The sequence below is a fragment of the Amblyomma mixtum genome, chromosome 10, assembly GCF_055824585.1.
Source record: "Amblyomma mixtum isolate Tamu chromosome 10, ASM5582458v1, whole genome shotgun sequence".
Lineage (NCBI taxonomy): Eukaryota > Metazoa > Arthropoda > Arachnida > Ixodida > Ixodidae > Amblyomma > Amblyomma mixtum.
Genome location: NC_143021.1, coordinates 24029435 through 24054151, shown reverse-complemented (window position 1 = coordinate 24054151; position 24717 = coordinate 24029435). Strand labels below are relative to the sequence as shown.

General features: G+C 49.6%; 1 protein-coding gene and 1 pseudogene across 1 annotated transcript; both read right to left on the bottom strand.

Annotated features, from left to right (window-relative positions):
- Positions 1-11509: 11509 nt before the first annotated feature.
- LOC149325373 (uncharacterized) lies at positions 11510-12700 on the bottom strand. The gene has a single exon (XM_089564251.1). The coding sequence runs from the start codon at positions 12689-12691 to the stop codon at positions 11510-11512; it is 1182 nt and encodes a 393-aa protein (XP_089420377.1). The 5' UTR covers positions 12692-12700.
- A 307-nt stretch (positions 12701-13007) lies between these two features.
- Positions 13008-13842, bottom strand: LOC149325372 (uncharacterized; annotated as a pseudogene).
- Positions 13843-24717: the final 10875 nt, after the last annotated feature.

The window sequence follows — 24717 nt, the reverse complement described above, 5'->3', positions numbered from 1 at the left end:
TACTAGTCAGGCCATATAAATAAATAAAAGCGATTAAGAAATTGGTCGAGCTCAGGAATCGAACCCCGGTCTTCGGCGTGAGAGACGAGCACGCGATCCACTCCGCCATGCCAGCTCGATGGTTTGGAATGAACAAAGGCGCGTCTAGTGAATACGGTGTCTTCACTCACTCTCATCCTCCTCCATTCCCTTCCGGCGAGGTTTAGGGGTCCACCGACAAATGAGAGACAGATACATTTCCTTTCCTCAAAAACCAATTTACCGACGAGCGAGGCGTAGGACCGAATGGGCGATGGCGTTCTATGGACTCCTTGGCAGCGTTGCAAGACGCTGTCGCGTTCCATTCTTAGGGGCGACTCTTAGCGGCGAAGCTTAACATCTTAACCGCACATCAGTGACCACACTTTAGGTCAAAAAAATGCCCCCCTGAATTTTGACGGGTGTCCACCGAGATATGCGAGACCGTTACTGCGTAATTTCCTTTCCTCAAATACAATTTTCATTTTCTTCATTACGGCTCCTCTTTATCTATCTTCTTTCACTCCCACCTCCCTTCCTCTACGGTGCGGTTCAGGTGTCCACCGAGATGACAGAGAATTACTGCGCCATTTCCTTTCCTCAAAAAGCGTTGCGTTCAAAGGGCAAGGCATCGCGCCGAACGGGTGGTGGCGTTCTGTGGACTCCCTGGCAGCGCTACAACGCGCTGTCGCGTTCCACTCCTAAAGGCGAAGCTTAAGCGTCATCAATTAGCAGTTAATAGCATTTAGGCATTAATCAGTAATTAACAATTAATTAGTGATTTGCCATCACATAGTAACTAGTACTCAAATATATGTGGCGCCACCAGTACCACAGAAACAGCGAAGGTGGTGCGGAAAACGCTTCCGCCTCTACCCACTTTAGACAGTCAAAGTGCCCCCTGAATTTTTGTCCCAATTTATCTGGGCTCCGGTGTATTCGCAAAATTGTTCAACAACAGCTGTGGCTTCTTTAATGCATTCTTTGTTTGCGCATAATACGGCGATATCATCCGCGTAGGCCAAGATTTTTATTTCTGCCTCACGTACTCTATACCCTGTTATGCGTTCATTGTTTGCAATTGCCAAACATAGCGGCTCAAGGTAAGCCGCGAACAGCAAGGGCGAAAGAGGGCATCCCTGCCTCACCGACGAGCGAACGCTCAGGCTGTCTGTCAGTTCCCCGTTTACGATGATTCGCGTTGAGCAGTCAGTGTACGCCATTCTGACGCCTTCAGGGATAACGCAGCCTACGTTAGAATGCTCTAAAATGCAGAGCAGAGCCTCGTGTGAGACACGGTCGAAGGCTTTGGCCAGATCAAGCTGCATCATCGCAACGTGCTCGCCAAAAGCGTCACAACACTCGAGGACCGTTCGCGCGACATGCACGTTTGTTGCAATGCTTCGGCCCTTGATGCCGCAAGTCTGATGCGGCCCTACCAACTTTGTTATAACGCGCTGAAGTCGTGTCACTAATACCTTCATAAATATTTTGTAGTCCACATTGACAAGGGTTATCGGGCGATAAGACCCTGGCAAGAGACGTTTTGCTTCATCGTCACTCTATGGTATCAGCACGACGTGTGACGTTGTGAATGATAAAGGAACTCGCTTTTTAAGGCGGAAGCCTTTAATGTCTCATCGTTGTAAGCAGCAGTTGTCGACAGAAAATGTCACGCTTTTCAATTGGTGGAAACGGTCGTGACGTCACAGTGCGCGAAGTTCAAACGGGGCCAATTGCACTTTGGCTAGTAACCATACAACCAATTGAAGGGATCGTATAGTGATGCTCCTAGTAAGTGGGACTGAGCTTAGTTAATTGCTTAATTACCCAATAAGCCTAATTAGCTTTACTAGTCAGGCCATATAAATAAATAAAAGCGATTAAGAAATTGGTCGAGCTCAGGAATCGAACCCCGGTCTTCGGCGTGAGAGACGAGCACGCGATCCACTCCGCCATGCCAGCTCGATGGTTTGGAATGAACAAAGGCGCGTCTAGTGAATACGGTGTCTTCACTCACTCTCATCCTCCTCCATTCCCTTCCGGCGAGGTTTAGGGGTCCACCGACAAATGAGAGACAGATACATTTCCTTTCCTCAAAAACCAATTTACCGACGAGCGAGGCGTAGGACCGAATGGGCGATGGCGTTCTATGGACTCCTTGGCAGCGTTGCAAGACGCTGTCGCGTTCCATTCTTAGGGGCGACTCTTAGCGGCGAAGCTTAACATCTTAACCGCACATCAGTGACCACACTTTAGGTCAAAAAAATGCCCCCCTGAATTTTGACGGGTGTCCACCGAGATATGCGAGACCGTTACTGCGTAATTTCCTTTCCTCAAATACAATTTTCATTTTCTTCATTACGGCTCCTCTTTATCTATCTTCTTTCACTCCCAACTCCCTTCCTCTACGGTGCGGTTCAGGTGTCCACCGAGATGACAGAGAATTACTGCTCCATTTCCTTTCCTCAAAAAGCGTTGCGTTCAAAGGGCAAGGCATCGGCCGAACGGGTGGTGGCGTTCCGTGGACTCCCTGGCAGCGCTACAACGCGCTGTCGCGTTCCACTCCTAAAGGCGAAGCTTAAGCGTCATCAATTAGCAGTTAATAGCATTTAGGCATTAATCAGTAATTAACAATTAATTAGTGATTTGCTATCACATAGTAACTAGTACTCAAATATATGTGGCGCCACCAGTACCACAGAAACAGCGAAGGTGGTGCGGAAAACGCTTCCGCCTCTACCCACTTTAGACAGTCAAAGTGCCCCCTGAATTTTTTGTCGTATGCCTCAGTGATGACATTGTGCAAAATCTGAGCAACAGAACAGTTGAAAGCTTTATAAAAGGCAGGTCCTAGGCCGTCAGGCCTGGGTGCTTTACCAAGGGACAGGTCATCTATTGCGCGTTCTATTTCACTGAGGCGGTTATCTGTTCTTCCAGTTGCGTCTGTACTTCTTCATCCAGCTGTGGCATACAAGAAAAATTCTTTCTGGAAGCTGTCTTTCGTATCACGTGGGTGACCTATCAAGTTCCGAAAATGCTCGGCCATCACTGTCTTGATAACCTTTTGGTCAGTCGTGATCTCGTTTTTGTTGGCAAGCTGCCGGATTTCTTTCCGACATGCGTATCTTTTTTCGTCGGATAGTGCGCGCTTTGTTGGCGTTTCTCCCGCCCACAGCTTCTCGGATCTTGCTCGTACAATTGCCGCTTTGTATCTTTCTGTGTCTATAGTTTCGAGCTGTGTTTTCACCCGCCTTATTTGTTCAGTACATTTACCGGGCTGAATGTTTTCCATGCTTATCAAGAATTCTAGTTCCTGGCGAAGTTTTGTTTCGTTTTGTTTCTGGTTGAACTTAATAATGCTGCTTCTTTCGATGGCTATTATTTTAACTCTCTGTTTAAACTCTTCCCATTCAACTCCGAACTGGTTTGGCTCCAATGTGAGCAACATCTCTAATTCTTCAGTTACTGCGCTAACAAATGCATCATCTTCCAAAAGCTTCACGTTAAACTTCCAGAGGTTCCAGTTGAAGCGACTTTTGTTTTGCCTTCTTCCAAACGTTGCAGTTACCAATCAGTGGTCACTGAACTGGACTGGTTGCACTTCATATGCTGCACATGAAGAAACCAGTTCGGGTGATGCGTATAATCTGTCTAATCTCGCGTGGCTGTCACGCTGAAAATGGGTGTACTGAGGACGTGTACCATTCATCAATACGCTACCAATGTCTTCTGAATCATAATCATGCACCAGGGCACTTAATACTTCTGCGCTCTTGTCCCGAACTCGTGTGCGTTTAGCGCGATCATCCATTGTACATACGCAATTAAAGTCGCCCAACAATATTAACACTTTGTGACAGTTAAGGTAGGCTTCAACACGTTCAAAGAAAGATCGACGCTCGGTCTCAACGTTGGGTGCATAGACACAAATGACACGGAAAGATAAATCATAAACAGCAAAATCAACAACTAAAAGGTGACCACTTTGGCATGACAACACTGACTGTCCACAGATCCCCAAGTTATTACGGATGAAAAGGGCGCAACCACCTGATCCACCATCCGCATGACAAACGCATACATCGAAATGCGTACGGAAATTGGACACCATTCGGTCGGTCAGTTCTTGGCTTTCGATTTTCGTCTCTTGTACGGCAACTAAGTGTAATTCTTTATGAAGAAGAAGGCGGCTTAGCTGACACTGTCGCCTTCTTGCACCTAGCCCCCGGACATTCAACGTTGCTACGCGTAGCATTTCCCCGAGATTAAGAGCCATGGTAACACAATGGAATGGTGCCCATCCCCGGAAAGAATTCTCGCTCTCCAGGTCTGTGTGCCCATATACACACCGCAAGTCTGCCAACAAAAATTCAGGGGGCACTTTGACTGTCTAAAGTGCGTAGAGGCGAAAGCGTTTTCCGCAGCATTTTGACTGCTTCTGTGGCGCTGGTGGCGTCACATGTAATTGAGTACTAAGTACTAAGTGATGACAAATCACTAATTAATGGTTAATTACTGATTAATGTCTGAATACTAATTAAATGCTAATTAATGGCGCTTAAGCTTCGCCTTTAGGAGTGGAACGCGACAGCGTGTTGTAGCGCTGCCAGGGAGTCCACGGAACGCCACCACCCGTTCGGCGCGATGCCTTGCCGTTTGAACGCAACGCTTTTTGAGGAAAGGAAATGGCGCAGTAATTCTCTGTCATCTCGGTGGACACCTGAATCGCACCGTCGAGGAAGGGAGGAAGTGGGAGTGAAAGAAGAAAGACAAAGATGGCCCGTAATAAAGATAATGAAAATTGTATTTGAGGAAAGGAAATTACGCAGTAACTGTTTCAGATATCTCGGTGGACACCCGTCAAAATTCAGAGGTGGGGGGGGGGGGTGCACTTTTTTACCTAAAGTGCGGTCACTGATGTGTGGTTAAGATGTTAAGCTTCGCCTCTAAGAGTGGAATGCGACAGCGTCTTGCAACGCTGCCAGGGAGTCCATAGAACGCCATCGCCCATTCGGTTCTACGCATCGCTCGTCGGTAAATTGGTTTTTGAGAAAAAGAAATGTATCTGTCTCTCATATCTCGGTGGACACCTAAACCTCGCCGGAAGGGAAGGGAGGAGGATGGCAGTGAGCGAAGACACCGTATTCACTAGACGCGCCTTTGTTCATTCCAAACCATCGAGCTGGCATGGCGGAGTGGATATCATGCTCGTCTCGCACTCCGAAGACCGGGGTTCGATTCCCGAGCTCGACCAATTTCCTACTCTAATTTATTTATTTATATGGCCTGACTAGAAAAGTTAATTAGGCTAATTGGGTAATTAAGCAATTAACTAAGCTCAGTCCCACTTACTTGGAGCATCACTACATGATCCCTTCAATTGGTTGCATGGTTACTAGCCAAAGTACAATTGGCCCCGTTTGGAATTGGCGCACTGTGACGTCACGACCGTTTCGACCAACTGAAAAGCGTGACATTTCTGTCGACAACTGCTGCTTACAACGATGAGACATTAAAGGCTTTCGCCTTAAAATATACACTGGGGCATGCAGGAAGAACCTTGGTGCCAACAGCACCTTGCCTCGACACGAAAAGAAAACGGCACATCGACACAGCCATGGCGCTTAGAAATCCCCCCGTTCCCATTATGACGAAGGCAACACAAAGCTACGGAGGCGGTTTGCCCGCTTGCCGAGAGTCGACCGGAATGTTCGGTCGCGGCTTGAACGACGCCCTCCTACCTGGCGTTTTCTGCGGCGGCTCGTCTCCGCCGCTTTCGTCCCGCTGCTGCAGCATGCTGGTGGTGTCTTCATGCGTCCGCTTCCCGGCTGCGGGACTCGCTGATTCACGGCACGTGTCCATGTTCTCTGCCGCGGTGTGTTCGTCGCTGACGTGTGGTTCAGGCTGCTTTTTTTCCACGCCTTTCGGCGTAGCCACAACGTCCTGGGCAGGCGGGTGTTGCTGTCCCGCGGCGCTTGCCACAACGACAGGTTTCTGCGTAGTTTGCAGTTGAGGCTGAGTTGCCGTTGGCAAATGCGCTGCTTGTCTGCCTCCCGCCGACGATAACTCCTCGACGTCCGCCTCATCCATTAGCAAGTCCGACGTATCCTCCTTGCTCCCCAGTCCGGTGACGCTGGCATATGTCCGCTCGCACTGGCTGTCTTCGTGTCCGAAGCGCCGGCAGGCACCACACCCTGGGATGCGGCACTCGCGGCGAATATGACCTGTGCCGCGACAGCGAAGGCAGAGCGGAGCCCTGCTCGGCACAACCACGAGGGCCAGCTCACCTGCAACACTGAGCTGATGGGGCACATCGTCGATTTGCACTCCAGCATTCAGCTTAAGTGTCACGAGCCTGGTGGTAGAGCCCTTGTCGGTCACTCCTTGGACCCGCCAACGCTCGCGGGCGACTTCAGTGACTTTGCCGAACGGGGCGAAGGCGACGCGTACGTCCTCATCCGGTACACTGTGGAGAAGCCAGTGCACCTTCATGCGGACGTCCCTGTTGGCCGGGTCGATGACGAGGCAGCGCTGCTTCTTCACTTGCACTTCACCAATGCTGGCTAGCTTCTTCGCCGTTTCAGCGTCCTTGAACGTGACAGCCCAAACATGGCTCATGCGGTACGCCCCCAAGGCGATAACCTCGGTGAGCACCGACTGTTGAGCGAGGGCGTCGCGGAAATCTTCTACCGGGTACGGGCGAGCACTTACGTCCGCGTGCAAAAAAACTCTATTTACAACGAACGTACCTGTAGGTAAACTGGGCAGAACAACCTGGTACTCACTATCAGTTGACATAAACCTGTTTCCGCGGCCAGACATGGCCGCTGTAGCCGCTCCAACGGAGCCCGTCATCACACGTCCGTTCGCTTCGGCGCCCGGAAGTGGAATCCTCCACTGCGCCACTCTGCTGGACGAGGAGGGAGAGAAAAGTACCACGTATTTCAATTTAAATCAGCTTTGTGGCCAGCCAAACGAGTAGGTCACGTGAAAAGGAGGAAGAAAAAAAATATAGCAGAGCGTGGTTTCGATCCACGGACCTCTGGGTTATGGGCCCAGCACGCTTCCACTGCGCCACTCTGCTTTTTTTCTTTATTTCCTGGCTTTGGAAAACAACAGTTCACAAAAAAAGGAACAGACAAATCACAAAAGTAATAGTACAGGACAATGAACACATTGAAAGTCATACTCGGCCAGCGTCAGGCTGGTTTCGTCACAGGTTCCGCAACCGCTTTTTGTATAGCGACAAACCAATCCACAGACTCTCGGAAATAAATTCGGGCAGGGCGCGCTTCCCTGTCACAGTGATAGCCTGCCATTCTAGAGCGCCATATACAGTGGAGACCCAGGAGCATAATTAAATCAAATGGAACCCCGTCGTCATTATCAATGCTTAAATATCGAATGCCATGCGAATCTAGGGGGAAAACTTTCTTCATAGTCCGTTGCAAAACGTCCCAAAAATAAACCCCTTCCCAACAATGTAAAAAAACATGGTCTATTGTTTCCGGCTGCCTACAGATTAAAGAATGCGAACCCTAAGGTAAAAATAAATCCTTTCCCTCGAAAAATTTCTTTACTGACAACGTTCCGGTGTGTAATTTAAAGAAAAAGGTCTTAGCGCCTGGTGGCACCTGCATGCGCCACTCTGCTGGACGAGGAGGGAGAGAAAAGTACCACGTATTTCAATTTGAATCAGCTGGGTGGCCAGACAAACGAGTAGGTCACGTCAAAAGGAGGAAGAAAAAAAATACAGCAGAGCGTGGTTTCGATCCACCGGCCTCTGGGTTATGGGCCCAGCACGCTTCCACTGCGCCACTTTTTTTTTTCTTTATTGCCGGTAAACAATACATGCACAGGAATAAAAATCGCTAGCCAAACTTTGGCTGAGGCGACGGATTAAAACATTTTCATGTCGATCAGTTTGTCCATAACTGCCACCCAGTCCGGTGGCTGAGGTTGACTGCGGAGAACATCTGTCAGAGAGGCTACACTTTCTATAAAGTTTTCTCTGACTGGTCGTACATTTGCGTCTGCGTGCCTTGCCGCCATCCTCGTTTTCCAGATGCTGTGGAGGCCCAGTAGCATAAACATGTCATATGGCACTTCGTCACTTTCCATAGGCAGAAACCGGATGCCGTAAGAAGTAACAGGTAGTTCTTTTTTTAAAGTTCTTTGCAAGATGTCCCAGTGGAAAACCGGGTCCCAGCAGTCGATAAACACATGTTCGATGGTCTCGGGTTGCACAGTGTGCGGTTTGCACAGTGTGCAGTCGACGTTCCATGGTACGAAAATGCCTTTATCGTTTAGCCATGTTTTCACCGGAAGGGTACCAGAGTGTAGTTTAAAGAAAAAGGTTTTGACGTTCGGTCTTACCGGCATCTTTTTAACTCTATTTAGCACATCTTGGCCTGGGCTTCCGCAGTAAAAGGATCGGTATAACGGTACAGGTATAAAGATATCTAGCAAATCCTTGTACAATTTTTTCCTTGGTACAGAAGTCAGATACTCTGTCGAAAAATAAAACCCAGTTACAGCACGATTCGTGGCTGGGAAGCTGGACACAACAAATTCCGGTAACACACTGCCTAAGCGCACCTGCAACATTGTGCGCAAAGAGGATCGGTTTGATCACGTAGAAACAAAAATCTTGAGACAACTTGTTTCAGAAACAAATTGGAAAGTCCAAGGCCACCCCTTTTGACCGGAAGGAACAGATTAGCTCGACTAGTTCGCTCCCAATTCGAGCTCCAAATAAAAACAGCAAACACTCTATGCAGCTTCTGCACGTTTGCTCGGATGATGAGCAAGAACTGCAACCAATACCAAATTCTTGCTATTAAATATGCATTGCACACACTTGCACGCGCGAAAACAGAAAGGTCACGTCCTTTCCATCCATCCGCTTTTTTCCTTGCACTCTGCGTTACCTCACCCCAAAACTTTGTACTGTTCTTATAGTGCTCTAAGGGTACCCCCAAATACTTCGCAGGGGAGGTCGACCATTGCATGTTAGCAAACACTGCGGGTGTGCTCTCCCAATCACCGTGCCAAAATCCAATGCACTTATCCCATTTAACTTCGCACCCCGTCTTTTTGCAATAGGCCAGCTCAACTTTGACAACTTCTTTAACGCTTTCTTGGTCCGCGCAAAAAACAGCAATATCATCAGCGTAAGCAAGCACTTTTACTTGCACCGACTGAAGAGTGAAACCACAGATCCCATCATTGTGTAACAGCGATAGCAGAAAAGGCTCAAGATAGATCGCAAAGAGCAGAGGCGAGAGCGGGCAGCCCTGCCTGACCGAGGAAAAGACAGGCACAGGTTCAGTAAGCTGTTTGTTCACTATAATACGCGTAACACAGTTTTCGTACGCCATCTGTACACCTTGTAATATTACAGAGCCGACGTTGGCATATTCTAGAACGGCGAAAAGAATTTCGTGTGACACGCGATCGAAGGCCTTCGCCAACTCAAGCTGCATCATGGCAACTCGTCCCACGAACGCATCGCAACATTCAAGAACAGATCTAGCAATGTGCACATTCGTTCCAATGGTGCGACCTTTAATACCGCACGTTTGGTGCGGCCCTACAAGGTCCTTTATAACCTTTTGTAGTCTATTGGCAAGAATCTTCATAAACACTTTATAGTCGACGTTGGTAAGGCTTATTGGCCGATAAGCCCCAACGGACAGCAGTTTAGCCTGGTCTTCACTCTTGGGCACTAAAACCACGTGTGCTGTTTTAAATGACGGCGGCATTTTCTTTGTTTCATAAATTTCGGTGAAGACGCAGTGCAGAGCATGAGTGAGTTCGGCTTTGAAACTCATAAAAATCACTGCCTAGGCCGTCAGGACCAGGAGATTTTCCGGTACTCAGTTCTTCGATTGCTCTTCCCACTTCGCTTACGCTGATTGGTACCTCCAGCCCTTGTTTTATTTCATCTCCAAGCTTTGGCATACGAGACGAGAACGTATATGTAAAGCCCTGTTCTTCAAGCTGACGGCGCCCAAACAATTCCCTGTACTGCTCAACAAAAGCTAACTGAATAACCTTGCTATTATTCGTTACCTCGTTTCTGTACCTAATTTGTTTTATTTCATTTTGAGTCGCGTACTTCTTTTCGTCACTAAGCGAGCGTTTGGTAGGCACTTGGTCAAGCCAGAGACGTTCAGCACGCGCCCTTATCACGGCAGCTGCGTACTTGTTTTTTTCGATAATCTCAAGTTTACTTTTTGTTTCTCTTATCTCTTTCTTATATCTTCCCGGCTGGGAACTTTCCAGGCTTACGAGCAAGTCAAGTCGGCAATGTAGTTCCTTTTCTTTAACACGTTTATCATGGCAAATAACGCTTGCTCTTTCAATCGCGTTCATTTTCACTTGCTGTTTGAAATCTTCCCATCTAATTATCCAGTTCCCAGGCTCTGCTGATAGCAATGCTTTAATACATTCATTAACTTTACTACCAAAATGTTCATCCTCGAGTAGCTGTGCATTAAACTTCCAGAGATCCCACGTGAAACGAGATTTCTTTTCTTTTTTTCTCAGGGTAAACGTAACTAAGCTGTGGTCGGTAAAAGACATGTTTTTCACCTCGTAGCTGTTGCACAAAGGAACAAGATCAAGGGACACATACGCTCTGTCCAGTCTCGCGTGACTTTCACCCTGAAAGTGAGTAAAATGCGATGCTACCGAAAGAACTTCAGCAACATCATCTAAACCATTTTCGCGTACAAGCGAATTCAACAATTCCGCACTTTTGTCGCGAACAAGTCTTTTTGTAGTTCTGTCCTCTGCTTTACATACGCAGTTAAAGTCACCCAAAAGCATAGTTAACCGCTCACAGCATACGTATTGTTCAAGACGCTCAAAAAATCCCTCGCGCTCGTTCTCTTTGTTAGGGGCGTACACACATATGATCCTCCATAGTAAATTGCAATAAAGAAAATCAACTACAAGCAAACGGCCAGTTTGACACACAGTTAAAGTTTGTTCGACAATCCCCAGGGAATTCCTAATAAACACAGCACAACCTCCCGATGTGCCAAACGAATGGCACACACAAATGTTGTAATGTGTCGTAAAAGACTGCACCATACGGTCCGTCTGTTCCTGACCTTCGAGTTTGGTTTCCTGGACGGCTATTATGTCTAGGTCATTATCGAGGAACAACCGGCTTAGTTGGTACTGACGCTTTTTGGAAGCCAGTCCCCTGACATTAATTGTTGCAATGCGCAACGCTACAACAGGTGCAGAAGCCATCTAGTTAAGGTACAGGAGCCGTATGGTGCGTACCTCAGGACACAAGGCGACGGTGGAGGGCGACTTGCCTAGTCCATGGTGCTCGATGGGTACAGTGCCGGTATTCCAAAGTCTCTTGCACCTTTGCCTCATGCGTACGGACTGGAAACCCAGCCCATGCAGTCCGTCACCGAAAAGGGCCATCTCGTGTCCACAGAAGCCACTCACACCGCACTCACTGAAACTAAGGCGGCGGCTTAGCCGCCGCTCGTTGATCGACCGGTATATTCGGCCGCGGTTTCAGCGTCGCTCGCCTCACACCAACAGTCTTCTGCGGTGGCTCGTCGCCCTCGCTCGCTTTAGGCTCTCCATTCGCACTGTGCTCGTGCGGTCGCTTTCCTCCTTGGCTGCTGGTTGACCCATCCGTCACTTCCATGCTTTCAGCATGTTGGGGAACGACGGGGGGTGACGCCCCACTCCCCGAGAGGACTTCACTGTTTGACGTATTAACATCTGCAGGCGGCTCTTCCTGTTGCTGCAGCTTACTGCTGAGCTTCTCCGCGGTTGCGGATGTTCCAGGAGTCGACACAGCCGGAGATTTTTCCTTCTCCACTCCGTCACCTGCCTCCGCTGCAGCGTCTTCCGCGTCAGCCTCGTCCATGACAAGCTCGGACGAGACGTCATTGCTGACTGGGACGGCAGCGCTCGCGTACGTGCGTACACAGCTGCTATCCTCGTGTCCGTAACGGCGACAGGCGCCGCACCTTGGAACTTTGCACTCACGGCGAATGTGCCCAGTACCGTGGCAGCGCAGACACAGCGGAGCTCTGCCCGGTACAACCACGAGAGCCAGCTCACCGCCAACCCTGACTTCGTGAGGGAGGTCTTCCAGTTTCACGCCAGGATTCATTTTCAATGAAACCAAGCGCGTCGTCGACCCCTTGCTGGCGACACCCTGGACGCGCCACCGTTCCTTGGTGACTTCGCTCACCTTGCCGTACGGGGCGAAGGCTACCCTCACGTCTTCGTCGGGCACGTTGTGCAGCAGCCAGTGTAGCTTGACGCGGACGTCTTGGTTTGCCGGGCCGATGACTAGACAGCGCCGGTCTTTCACTTTCACTTCCCGGGCAGCAAGAATTTTCTTCACCGCATCAGCACTGGTGAAGGTAATAGCCCACACATGGCTCATGCGATACGTCCCCAAGGCGATAACCTCGGGGAGCAGCATCAGCTGAGCCAGCGCATCCCTGAAATCTTCGACCCGATAAGGGCGGGCCCGCACGTCAGCGTGCAAAAAGACTGTGTTTAACACAACATTTCCTGTAGGAAGGGTAGGCAGAATCACCTGATATTCATCTTCCGAGTCAAAAATCCTGTTTCCGCGGCCAGACAAGGCCGCTGTAGCCGCTCCAACGGAGCCCGTCATCGCACGTCCATCACGCTCAGTGGCCGGAAGCCGAATGCCACTGCGCCACTCTGCTGGAGGAGGACGGAGAGAAAAGCACCACGTATTTCAATTTAAATCAGCTGGGTGGCCAGACAAACGAGTAGGTCACGTGAAAAGGAGGAAGAAAAAAAATATAGCAGAGCGTGGTTTCGATCCACGGACCTCTGGGTTATGGGCGCAGCACGCTTCCACTGCGCCACTCTGCTTTTTTTTTTCTTTATTGCCGTCTGTGACATGAAAACAAAAATGTACAAATGATAAAAACATCAGCCTAATTCGGCTGACGTATCAGGGCTTAAAATCTTTTCAATGCGACCAGTTCATCAAATACAGTAATCCATTCAGGTGGGTCAGCTTGTGCACGGTACATTTCTCTCAAGCTCGCAACACTTTCAATAAAGTTTTCGCGCACCGAGCGAACGTTAACATCCGCGTGTCGCACTTGCATCCGTGTCCTCCAGAGACTGTGGAGGCCCAGAAGCATGATTAAATCATACGGTACTCCTGCTTCGTTCTGAATTGGCAGGAATCTGATGCCGTAGGGGTCCAGGGGAAAATCTTTTTTAACTGTTCGTTGTAGCACATCCCAATAGAAAATGGGTCCCAACAGTCCAGAAATGCATGTTCTACTGTCTCAGGTTTTTTGCATAAGAGACAGTTTGTGGTCCATGGGACAAAAATCCCCTTTTCGTGCAGCCACGTTTTAACAGGAAGTGTATTCGAGTGCAATTTAAAGAAAAAAGATTTCGTACATGCGTTCACAGGCATATTTTTAACTCTATTTAATACATCGTGCCCTGGGCCTCCACGATAAGGTAACCGGTAGATTGGGGTCGGTAACATGGTGTCCACCAGATCCTTATACAGCTTTTGCTTTGACACTTTAGATAAGTACTCAAGGGAAAATCGCACATGGAGCAGCCTAAAAGAGAGTACAACTTCTCGCATGTACCCATTGACAGTGCCACACATATTCGCACAAGATGAGACGACAAATTCAGGAAGAAGTCTCTGCAACCGCACTTGGATAACAGTCATAAGAAAATTATCCCTTTGATTTCGGAGAAAGAAAAAACGCGAAACAACTTGACGCAGAAATAAATGCACAAGGCCGAGGCCTCCTTTTTTCACTGAAAGAAACAAATTGGTACGACTGGTTCTCTCCCAGTTTGACGACCAAATGAAAACAGCAAACACTCGATGCATCTTTTGAATACTGGCCCGAGATGCGCACAGCACATTTATCAAATACCATATTTTAGATACAAGGAAAAGATTGCAGACGAAGGCTCGCGCAAACATTGATAACTGCCTCCCTTTCCAGGCATCTGCTTTCTCCCTCGCCCTTGACGTATCTTCATTCCAGTGTTCACTTGCATCGCGATAATGCACTAGGGGGACGCCGAGATATTGCGTCGGCAAAGACGACCATCGCATTCTGGAAAAGTTTTCAGGCATCGCTTCCCAGTCGCCATGCCAAAAGCCAGAGCTTTTGTCCCAGTTTATGAGACACCCCGTTTGTTTGCAGAATTTATCCACCGTGCTGATCACCTCAGTAATGCTGCCTCTGTCTGAACAGAATACCGCAATATCGTCCGCATAAGCAAGGATTTTGACGTGAGTCGAGTGCAATCGAAAGCCCGTGATGCTCTCACTTTTGATGATAGCTAAGCACAGTGGCTCCAAGTAGGCCGCAAACAGCAGATGCGATAGCGGGCATCCCTGCCTTACTGATGAATGAACTGCTATCCTGTCTGTGAGGTCACCATTAACAATAATGCGCGTGGTGCAGTTTGCATATGCCATCTTAACACCTTCTGCAATAATACGGCCTACATTAGCGTGCTCCAAAATGCTGAAAATGACATCATAGGAAACGCGATCGAAGGCTTTCGCCAGATCTAGCTGCATCATAGCGATGCGGTCCCCGAGCACATCGCAACATTCCAGCACGGTCCGTGCGACGTGCACATTTGTGGCGATACTCCTACCTTTGATTCCGCAAGTCTGGTACGGCCCAACCAATTTCGTAATTATGCTCTGCAATCTCTTTGCTAAAACCTTCATGTACAATTTATAGTCCACGTTGGTGAGGCTTATCGGGCGATAATTTCCCACCAACAACCTCTTTTCTGGGACATCTGATTTCGGAATCAGCACTATGTACGACGTGGTGAATGAGAGTGGCACTTGTTTTCTTTCGTAAGCTTCATCTAGAACTCGTAGCAGTAACTGAGCGACTGTGGGCTTAAATGCTTTGTAAAATTCGGCCCCTATTCCATCAGGTCCTGGAGCTTTTCCCGCTTGCAGGTCTTCGATTGCAGTCTCTATTTCTTTTGCAGTTATGGGCTGCTCAAGACGCTCCTTCACTTCGTCCTGAAGGCTCGGCAGGAGAGGCAAAAAGTCAACCAGGAAGGCCTCATTCATGTCACGCGTATGTCCAAGAAGCTCAATGTACTGCTCTTCAAATAGCTGCTTGATTGTAAAAGCGTCATTCGTGACTTCATCTCCGTTCCTTATCTGCCTGATTTCGTTTTGGCAAGCATAACGCTTTTCGTCACACAAAGCTCGCTTCGTCGGCGTTTCACCAGCCCACAGTTTCTGTGTCCTTGCGCGTATAACGGCAGCTTTATACCTTTCAGTGTCTAAGCGTTCGAGCAGGCTTTTCACCTCCCTTAGGTCCTTAGAAAAGTTCCCAGGCTCGGAGCTTTCCATGCCTATTAAAAATTGCAGTTGCTCGCGAGCTGCTTTTTCTTCCTGTTTTTCTTCGTATCGCTTCAAGCAACTTTTTTCAATGGCCCTCCTTTTTATCCACTCCTTGAAATCTTCCCACTGAACCGCAACAACGCTGGGTCGCTCCTCAAGCAGCTTCTGCATTTCATCCGCAATATCAGTTACGAATTCCTCGTCCTCTAAAAGCTTTACATTAAATTTCCAGAGATTCCAGTTAAATTTTGTTTTTCTTTGCTTTATGCCGAAACTTGCGATCACTAGGCAATGATCACTAAAAGCTACAGGTATAACTTTGCAACTCGTGCAAAGAGACACGAGATCTATGGATGCATAAATTCTATCCAACCTGGCATGACTATTACGCTGAAAATGAGTGAACTGAGGTCGATTCCCTTCGGTAAATATACTGCCAATATCCTCTAAGCTATTATCATAAGCCAGAGATTGAAGCAATTGAGCACTCTTGTCACGCACAGGCGTACCCTTCACTCGATCATTAGCGGCACACACACAATTAAAATCTCCCAACAGCAACAACACTCGGTCGCAAACAAGGTAGGGCTCCAAACGGGTAAAGAGATCAAAACGCTCAGATTCAACATTTGGAGCATACACACATATAATGCGCCAACATAAATTGGAAAAAGAAAAATCTACAACAATAAGCCGTCCACTAGGGCAAGAAAAAACCGACTCGACAGTGATGCCTAAATTATTTCGGACAAATAATACGCACCCACCCGAGGTGCCAACGGAATGGCAAACACAAACGTTAAAGGCTGCACGAAAGGTGGACACCATGCGATCAGTGGATTCCTCACTTTCGATCTTAGTCTCTTGGACTGCAACTATGTCAAGCACGTTTTCAGCAAGCAGGCGGTTAAGCTGGCACTGACGCCGTCGTGCACCAAGGCCTCTCACATTCAAGGTTGCTACATGTAAAGCTGTGTCTAGTTTCATCGCCATGCCCTATGAAAAGGAGACTTGAGTCCCACAGTACCCCTCATAGTCAGCCGAGCAGTCTTCTTAAACTCACTGTGCATGTACAGTGTCGCCTTTCCAGATATCCGCGTGCAGGCGTCGGGAACCCATGGGTAATTCCTTCGCCAGCAGTTCCAGATCCGTGCACACAGTCTGATGGGTACCACTCCCCACCAAAAAAAAGACAACAAGGACAAAAAAGAAAAGCAAGAAAAAAAATAGCACAAATGCACATTGCAGAACTACGGAGGCGGTTTCCCCGCCTGCCTTGTCTCGGCCATGAAGTTCGGCCGCGGCTTGAACATCGGACGCCGGATTCCCGGGGCCTTCGACGGCGGTTCGTCGCTGCCACCATCAAGATGCGTCTTTTCGCCGGCGCTTTCCTCGCGGGAGCGTTTTCCAGCCGTTAGGGTGCCAGCCTCCTCAGTGAAGTCCATGCCTTCGGTGTTGGCAGGTTCAGCGCTGTCCAGAGCTTCGGCCGCGGCTTCTGGCGCGCCCTTCGGCGCGCCATCGCCACCCTGTTGAAAGGCACTCTGAACTTGTACTACACTCGCCGGTACCTCACTTGACGTCGCCTTCTGCTTCGTCAAAACCGTAAGCGACGGCCCTTCTCTCGCTGCTGGTTGCCCGTCTGCACGGGCTGCATCTTCCGCATCAGCCTCGTCCATCAGCAACTCAGACTTGTCTACTCCTGTACCGGGGCCGGTAATGCTCGCGTAAGTGCGGGCACACTGACCGTCTTCATGGCCGAACCGTCGGCAGGTTCCGCAACGCGGGACTCGGCATTCCTTACGAATGTGCCCCGTACTCCGACAGCGTAGGCACAACGGTGGTCTGCCCGGCACAGCAACGAGCGCCAGCTCACCGCTAACATTCAGCTGGTGCGGCAGGTCGTCCAGCTTCACGCCAGCTCTCAACTTCAACCTGACGAGTCTAGTAGTCGAGCCTTTTTCTGACATACCACTCACGCACCAGCGCTCGCGGGCAACTTCCGTCACTTTTCCGTACGGCGCAAAGGCAGCCCGAACATCCTCGTCTGGCACGTTGTGTAGCAGCCAGTGAAGTTTCAGTCGCACGTCTTGGTTGGCCGGGTCAATCACCAAGCAACGGCCTTTTTTCACTACCAGCTCACCGACACTAATAATCTTGGTCACCGCTTCAGCATCCTTGAGAGTGACGGCCCAGACGTGGCTCATCCGATACGCCCCCATTGCGATAACATCGGGGAGCAGCGACTGCTCTGCTAAAGCGTCGCGGAAATCTTCCACCCGGTACGGGCGGGCCCTGATATCGGCGTGCAAAAAAACCGTATTCAAAACGAACCGACCTGTAGGCAGTGCTGGCAAAACAACCTGGTAAGTATTTTCCTGTTGACTAGCCCTGTCACCGCGGCCTGACACGGCCGCTGAAGCCGCTCCATCGGAGCCCTGCATCCTGCGTCCGTTCACTGGCGTGGCCGGAAGCAGAATCACTGCGCCACTCTGCTGGACGAGGAGGGAGAGAAAAGTACCACGTATTTCAATTTGAATCAGCTGGGTGGCCAGACAAACGAGTAGGTCACGTGAAAAGGAGGAAGAAAAAAAATATAGCAGAGCGTGGTTTAGATCCACGGACCTCTGGGTTATGGGCCCAGCACGCTTCCACTGCGCCACTCTGCTTTTTTTTTTCTTTATTGCCTGGCTTTGGCGCGCCACAGTATTTGGCGCGCGAGAATGGCAGGATATTACTGTGATCCCGACGCGAGGCCAGCACGAATTTATTTTCGTGAAACTGTGCACCGGTTTGTTGAGAGTGTCAAATCTGTTGGCGAGGCTCCCGAGTGGCTGTCAAGGGTGGAGCCTTTGATGGCCCTAAAGGAATTTTAATGTGACGAAGCCAGCCCCTGGCAGGCTGACTATATCAACACCAAGTGTTCATTGTGTCCCGCCATTTTGTTGTGTAATGTGAAAGCCAGGCGCCACTCTGCTGGACGAGGAGGGAGAGAAAAGTACCACGTACTTCAATTTGAATCAGCTGGGTGGCCAGACAAACGAGTAGGTCACGTGAAAAGGAGGAAGAAAAAAAATATAGCAGAGCGTGGTTTCGATCCACGGACCTCTGGGTTATGGGCCCAGCACGCTTCCACTGCGCCACTCTGCTGGACGAGGAGGGAGAGAAAAGTACCACGTATTTCAATTTGAATCAGCTGGGTGGCCAGACAAACGAGTAGGTCACGTGAAAAGGAGGAAGAAAAAAAGTATAGCAGAGCGTGGTTTCGATCCACTGACCTCTGGGTTATGGGCCCAGCACGCTTCCACTGCACCACTCTGCTTTTTTTTTCTTTATTTCCTGGCTTTGGAAAACAACACTGCACGAAAAAGAACAGACAAATCACAAAAGCAATAATACAAGACAATGAACACACTGAAAGTCATACTCAGCCAGCGTCAGGCTGGCTTCGTCACATTAAAACTCCCGCAAGGACAACAAAGGCTCTACCCTTGAGAGCCAGTCGGGAGGTTCCGCAGCCGCTTTCTGTATAGCGACAAACCAGTCCATACACTCTCGGAAATAAATTCGGGCAGGGCGCGCTTCCCTGTCACAGTGATAGCCTGCCATTCTGGAGCGCCATATACAGTGGAGACCCAGGAGCATAATTAAATCAAATGGAACCCCGTCGTCATTATCAATGCTTAAATATCGAATGCCATGCGAATCTAGGGGGAAATCTTTCTTCATAGTCCGTTGCAAAACATCCCAAAAATAAACCCCTTCCCAACAATGTAAAAAAACATGGTCTACTGTTTCCGGCTGCTTACAGATTAAACAATGCGAACCCCAAGGTAAAAATAAATCCTTTTCCTCAAAAAATTTCTTTACTGGCAACGTTCCGGTGTGTAATTTAAAGAAAAAGGTCTTAGCTCCTGGCGGCACCTGCATTTTCTTTACCCTCTTTAAGACGTCCGAGCCTGGGCCTCCACTGTATAAGACTCTATACAAAGGTTGTGGTAAAACAGTGTCACATAAATCGTGGTACAGCTTTTTCCGTTTTACACAGGACAAATATTCATTAGAAAAACGCACTGAAAGAAATCTAAGACTTGCGACGACCTCTCTGTAATAGCCGAAAATACCACACGTAACTTCTTCGGTGGAGACAACAAAACTCCGGCAGTAGGCGCCGCAGCCTAACTTGGCAGACAGTGCGCAAGAAAGGGTCAGAAACGTCGCGGAAAAACAAAAACCGATTGACCACTTGCCGCAAAAAGAGGTGTCCAAGTCCCAAGCCGCCGTCTTTTACCCGACGGAATAAATTTGTTCTGCTGCAGCGTTCCCATTCTGCAGCCCAAACAAAGACAGCGAAAATCCTGTGGAGCTTCTGTATGTTTACACGCGAACAATGCAAAACTTGCATAACAAACCAAAGTTTACTAATAAAAAAAAGGTTACATACAGTAGCCCTGGCTAAAATCGATAAGTTGGCACCTTTCCACTTCTCCGCTTTCTCCCTTAGCGCTTTCGTCTGTTCTTGCCAATATTGCTCGCTTTGGCGGTAACCATCAAGCTCGACACCTAAGTACTTGGTTGGGGTTTTCGCCCACGTCACATTTGCAAAGTGGTCAGGCTGCGATGGCCACCGTCCATGCCAGAACCCAAGGCACTTGGCCCAGTTCACCCCGCTTCCGGTAACCTGAGAGAACTCACGGACACATTTGACCGCCTCGGTTATACTCTCATGGTCAACCGTACAAAGTGCAACATCGTCCGCGTACGCCAGCAGCTTCACCTCGGCTGCTTGTAACTTAAACCCTTTTACGTTATCATTGTTCAATATTTTAATACACAATGTCTCAATATATATACAAAACAAAAGAGGGCTGAGAGGGCAGCCCTGTCGCACCGAACGCTGCACGCTAATGGGGGCCCCCAGACTCTTATTTACGATCAATCTCGTCGTGCAGTTTCGGTACGCCAGGGCCACGCCCTTCCGGATAACTGACCCAACATTCGCATGGTCCAAAATAGAAAACCAAATTTCGTGATCGACACAGTCAAAAGCTTTCTCAAGGTCGACCTGGAGAATGGCCACCCGACCATTCGAGTCATCACAACACTCAAGCACACTTCGCATCTTATGAATATTGGACATTATTGACCTCCCTTTTATCCCACACGTCTGGTGTGGCCCAACTATATCCTTAATCACCGTCTGCAACCTCCGAGCCAAAACCTTCATAAAATTTTTATATTCAACATTCGTAAGTGCTATGGGTCTGTAGGCTGTAACCAGTCGCAATTTATCTATTTGATCCGTTTTAGGAATGAGCACCGTATGGGATGACCCATATGACGGAGGTAGTGCATTTACTGTGTAGGCTGCGTTAAATATCACGTTCAAAATAGGGGCAATTTCGTGCTTGAATTCTTTGTAAAAACGCGCGCTGAGCCCATCTGGTCCCGGCGATTTACCGGGGTTTAAACTGGCGATTGCATGCTCCACTTCGGCTTCACTGATAGCCATTTCTAATCTCTCTTTTACGTCATCACCGAGACGCGGCATCGCCGCCAGAAACTTATCTTTAAACGTGATAGTGTCTACCACGTGGGAAGCGAAGAGCGCTTGGTAATGCTCGTTGAAAGCTGCTTTTATGTGGTCGTTGTCCGCCGACAAGACACCGCCCCATTCTATTTTGTCGATGTGGTTTCTTTCAGCGTTTGCCTTTTCCAACCCTAGCGCTCGTTTTGATGGCGTCTCCCCTGCAGCTATGTCTTCTGCCCTTGCCCTTACTAACGCTCCCCGATACCGTTCTTCTTCCATCAATTCTAGTTTTTGCTTTGTTTTCCTTACATCTTCAGTCCATTTCCCCGGCGCTAGAGATTCCTGTTGAAGCAGCCCATGGAGCAGCTTCTTTAACTCTGTCTCTTTCTGTTTTTCTTGAAACCGTATACAGGAAGCCCTCTCTATTGCTTTAATTTTTATAGTTTCTTTACACAGCTCCCACTGTTGCCATATGTGCATATTTTTACCGGGGCCTATTTTTGCAATTTCATCTTTTACTATGCTGGTATACAGTTCGTCCTGCAAGAGTTTATTATTTAATTTCCACATTTCCCACGAAAAACAATTCCCTCTCTTTACCATCCCAAAACAACATTTACCTAAACAATGGTCTGAAAAAGATACTGGCACAACATCGTAACTATGACATTCAGGTAAGACATCGACGGACGCATAAATGCGGTCCAGCCGTGCATGGCTAGAACCCTGAAAGTGCGTGAGCTTTACTGCACGCGTTCCCTCAAGACACTCTGCCACATCTTCCATGTTCCATTTCTCAACCATTAGCGATAACACTTGTGTGCTGGCATCTCTAAAGGGTCGAGGGCTTGTCTTATCTCGCGCACTAAGAACACAATTAAAATCGCCCAGGACGATCAGCTGTCTGTCACTACGAAGGCGCTCTTCGATGCTATAAAAAAACTGCGCCCTTTCTTCTGCTTCATTAGGCGCGTACAGACAAATAATCCGCCACTCGACGTTATTCAATCGAAAGTCAAAGAAAACACACCGGCCCGACATACAAGAGAAATGAGCTCACACTGCTAGCCCCGGCAACTTCTTTAGAAAAAGAACACAGCCAGCCGATGTGCCTACAGCGTGGCTGACTACAGCAAAAAACGAGGACGTGAAACGTTGCACCATGCTCCCGGTCTCTTCTTCGCCGTCTACTTTCGTCTCCTGCACAGCCAGTACATCTATGCCGTGCTCCGTTAAAAGCCGAAAGAGCTGGCCTTGCTTTCTCTTTCCTGCCAGACCTCTAACATTCAGGGAGGCGACTTTCAGTGGAGATGCAGGAGCCATTTCTACATAAGAAGAAGAGACCGAAAGCGTGGTGCTTACCTCTCGCGTCCAGCACATGGCTAGACGCCACCGCCGCCATCGCCGCCGGCGTCATCCTGAGCGTGCACCTGGCCCAGCTCGGGAGGCGCCTTGTCGCCGGCGCGCTTCTCGCTCGCAAGGTTAGGGCGCGGCCGAAAACTGGCCCGCCTTGCTTGAGGCGTCTTTGCTGGTGGTTCCTCTACGCTGGGCGCCGCCTCCTTGTCGCCGTCGGGGCTGGTGTCTCCATGGGGACGCTTCCCAGGCGTAGCCACAGTGGTCGCACGGCCACCGGTGTTCTGCCGATGACCCTCGGTAGGCTCCTTCGCTACAAAGTCCATGGGCACTGGTAGGCTTTTTGCATCCCCCGAAGTCGCCTCCTTTGACTGAGGCGAGTTTCCCGTTGGTGGCTGGAGTCCTGGTGCACTGGCAAGGGGGGCGTCGCCGCTTGAAGTCGCCGACGTGTCCAGCGATACAGGGAGGTTGCCCAACTCGTCGGTACCCCTCGCTGCGTCCTCAGCCTCCGCGACATCCATCAGCTCCGCGCTGTCTCCTTTCCCTCCGAGCCCGGTCGCAGACGCGTAGGTACGGACGCAGTCCTCGTCCGCGTGTCCGTAGCGCCTGCACTTGGAGCACCTGGGAACCTTGCAGTCGCGACGAACGTGACCCGCGCCGTGGCAACGCAGGCACTGCATCGGCCGCCCGGGCACCACCACGAGAGCTAACTCGCCGGCGACTCGAACCTGGTGGGGCAGGTCGTCCACCTTCATACCTGGCTTCAACTTGAGCAGCACTGTTCTCGTGGTGGATCCCTTCTCTTTCATTCCTTGAACGCGCCAACGCTCACGCGTCACCTCGGTCACGTTTCCGAACGGCGCGAAAGCAGTCCGGATGTCGTCATCGGCGACGCCGTGCAGCATCCAATGCAGGCGCAGCTTTACCTGCTGATCCTCCGGGTCGAAAACAATGCACCGGCGTCCCTTTACCTCAAGCTCCTTCAAGGCGGCTAATTTCTTCGCGGCTTCTGGGCTGCTGAAGGTTACCGCCCACACGTGGTTTACCTGGTACGCCCCCAACGCCACGACGTCGGGGAGCGCACCAGTGTTGGCGAGGGCGTCCCTGAAGTCTTCGACCCTGTAAGGTCTCACACGCACATCTCCGTGCAAAAAAACTGTGTTTAGAACAACACGTCCGGTGGGCAGGGTCGGCAAAAAGATCTCATACTCCTTGTCTTCGGCGCTGAACCTGTTTCCGCGGCCATCGATGGCCGCCGTCGCCGACCGTGGGAGCTCATGATCCTGCGTCCGTACACGCCAGTGGCCGGAAGTAGAATGCGCCACTCTGCTGGACGAGGAGGGAGAGAAAAGTACCACGTATTTCAGTTTAAATCAGCTGGGTGGCCAGACAAACGAGTAGGTCACGTGAAAAGGAGGAAGAAAAAATATATCAGAGCGTGGTTTCGATCCACGGACCTCTGGGTTATGGGCCCAGCACGCTTCTACTGCGCCACTCTGCTGGACGAGGAGGGAGAGAAAAGTACCACGTATTTCAATTTAAATCAGCTGGGTGGCCAGACAAACGAGTAGGTCACGTGAAAAGGAGGAAGAAAAAATATAGCAGAGCGTGGTTTCGATCCACGGACCTCTGGGTTATGGGCCCAGCACGCTTCCACTGCGCCACTCTGCTGGACGAGGAGGGAGAGAAAAGTACCACGTATTTCAATTTAAATCAGCTGGGTGGCCAGACAAACGAGTAGGTCACGTGAAAAGGAGGAAGAAAAAAAGTATAGCAGAGCGTGGTTTCGATCGACGGACCTCTGGGTTATGGGCCCAGCACGCTTCCACTGCGCCACTCTGCTGGACGAGGAGGGAGAGAAAAGTACCACGTATTTCAATTTAAATCAGCTGGGTGGCCAGACAAACGAGTAGGTCACGTGAAAAGGAGGAAGAAAAAATATAGCAGAGCGTGGTTTCGATCCACGGACCTCTGGGTTATGGGCCCAGCACGCTTCCACTTTTTTTTTCTTTATTGCCGGGCTTCGACATTACAAAACAGAACATAATAATATTGCCACGTATCATTGCAGTGTGTGTTCGTTCACGCTCAAGGCAGCAGGAAAGGGTCGTTATCACTTTTGTTCGTGGCGCGAGAAGCGACCAGACTAATCTAGATTGTTCGCAGCCATGAAAGGCTGCGTCTAGGTTTTTCCAGATTACCGTAGATGATCTTGACCTGTTATCTGGAAGTTTCCTTGCCGGCTTTAAATTGAGCGATGCCGCGAGCGGCGGACATTCGTAGTTCGACGTTCGACGAGCACGCTTGTTGCTGCCCGAGCTCGTCCAGACCCAGCGAAGGTTTTTTTCGGCGCTGGCTTCCTGAGAAGTTTCATCGACAAGTGCAGGCGGTCCCCGGATCCACTGCGACCCGGAGGTTC

Excerpts from the sequence above, each read along its gene's own strand:
- LOC149325373 (XM_089564251.1), bottom strand. The coding sequence starts at position 12,691 with ATGACGGGCTCCGTTGGAGCGGCTACAGCGGCCTTGTCTGGCCGCGGA.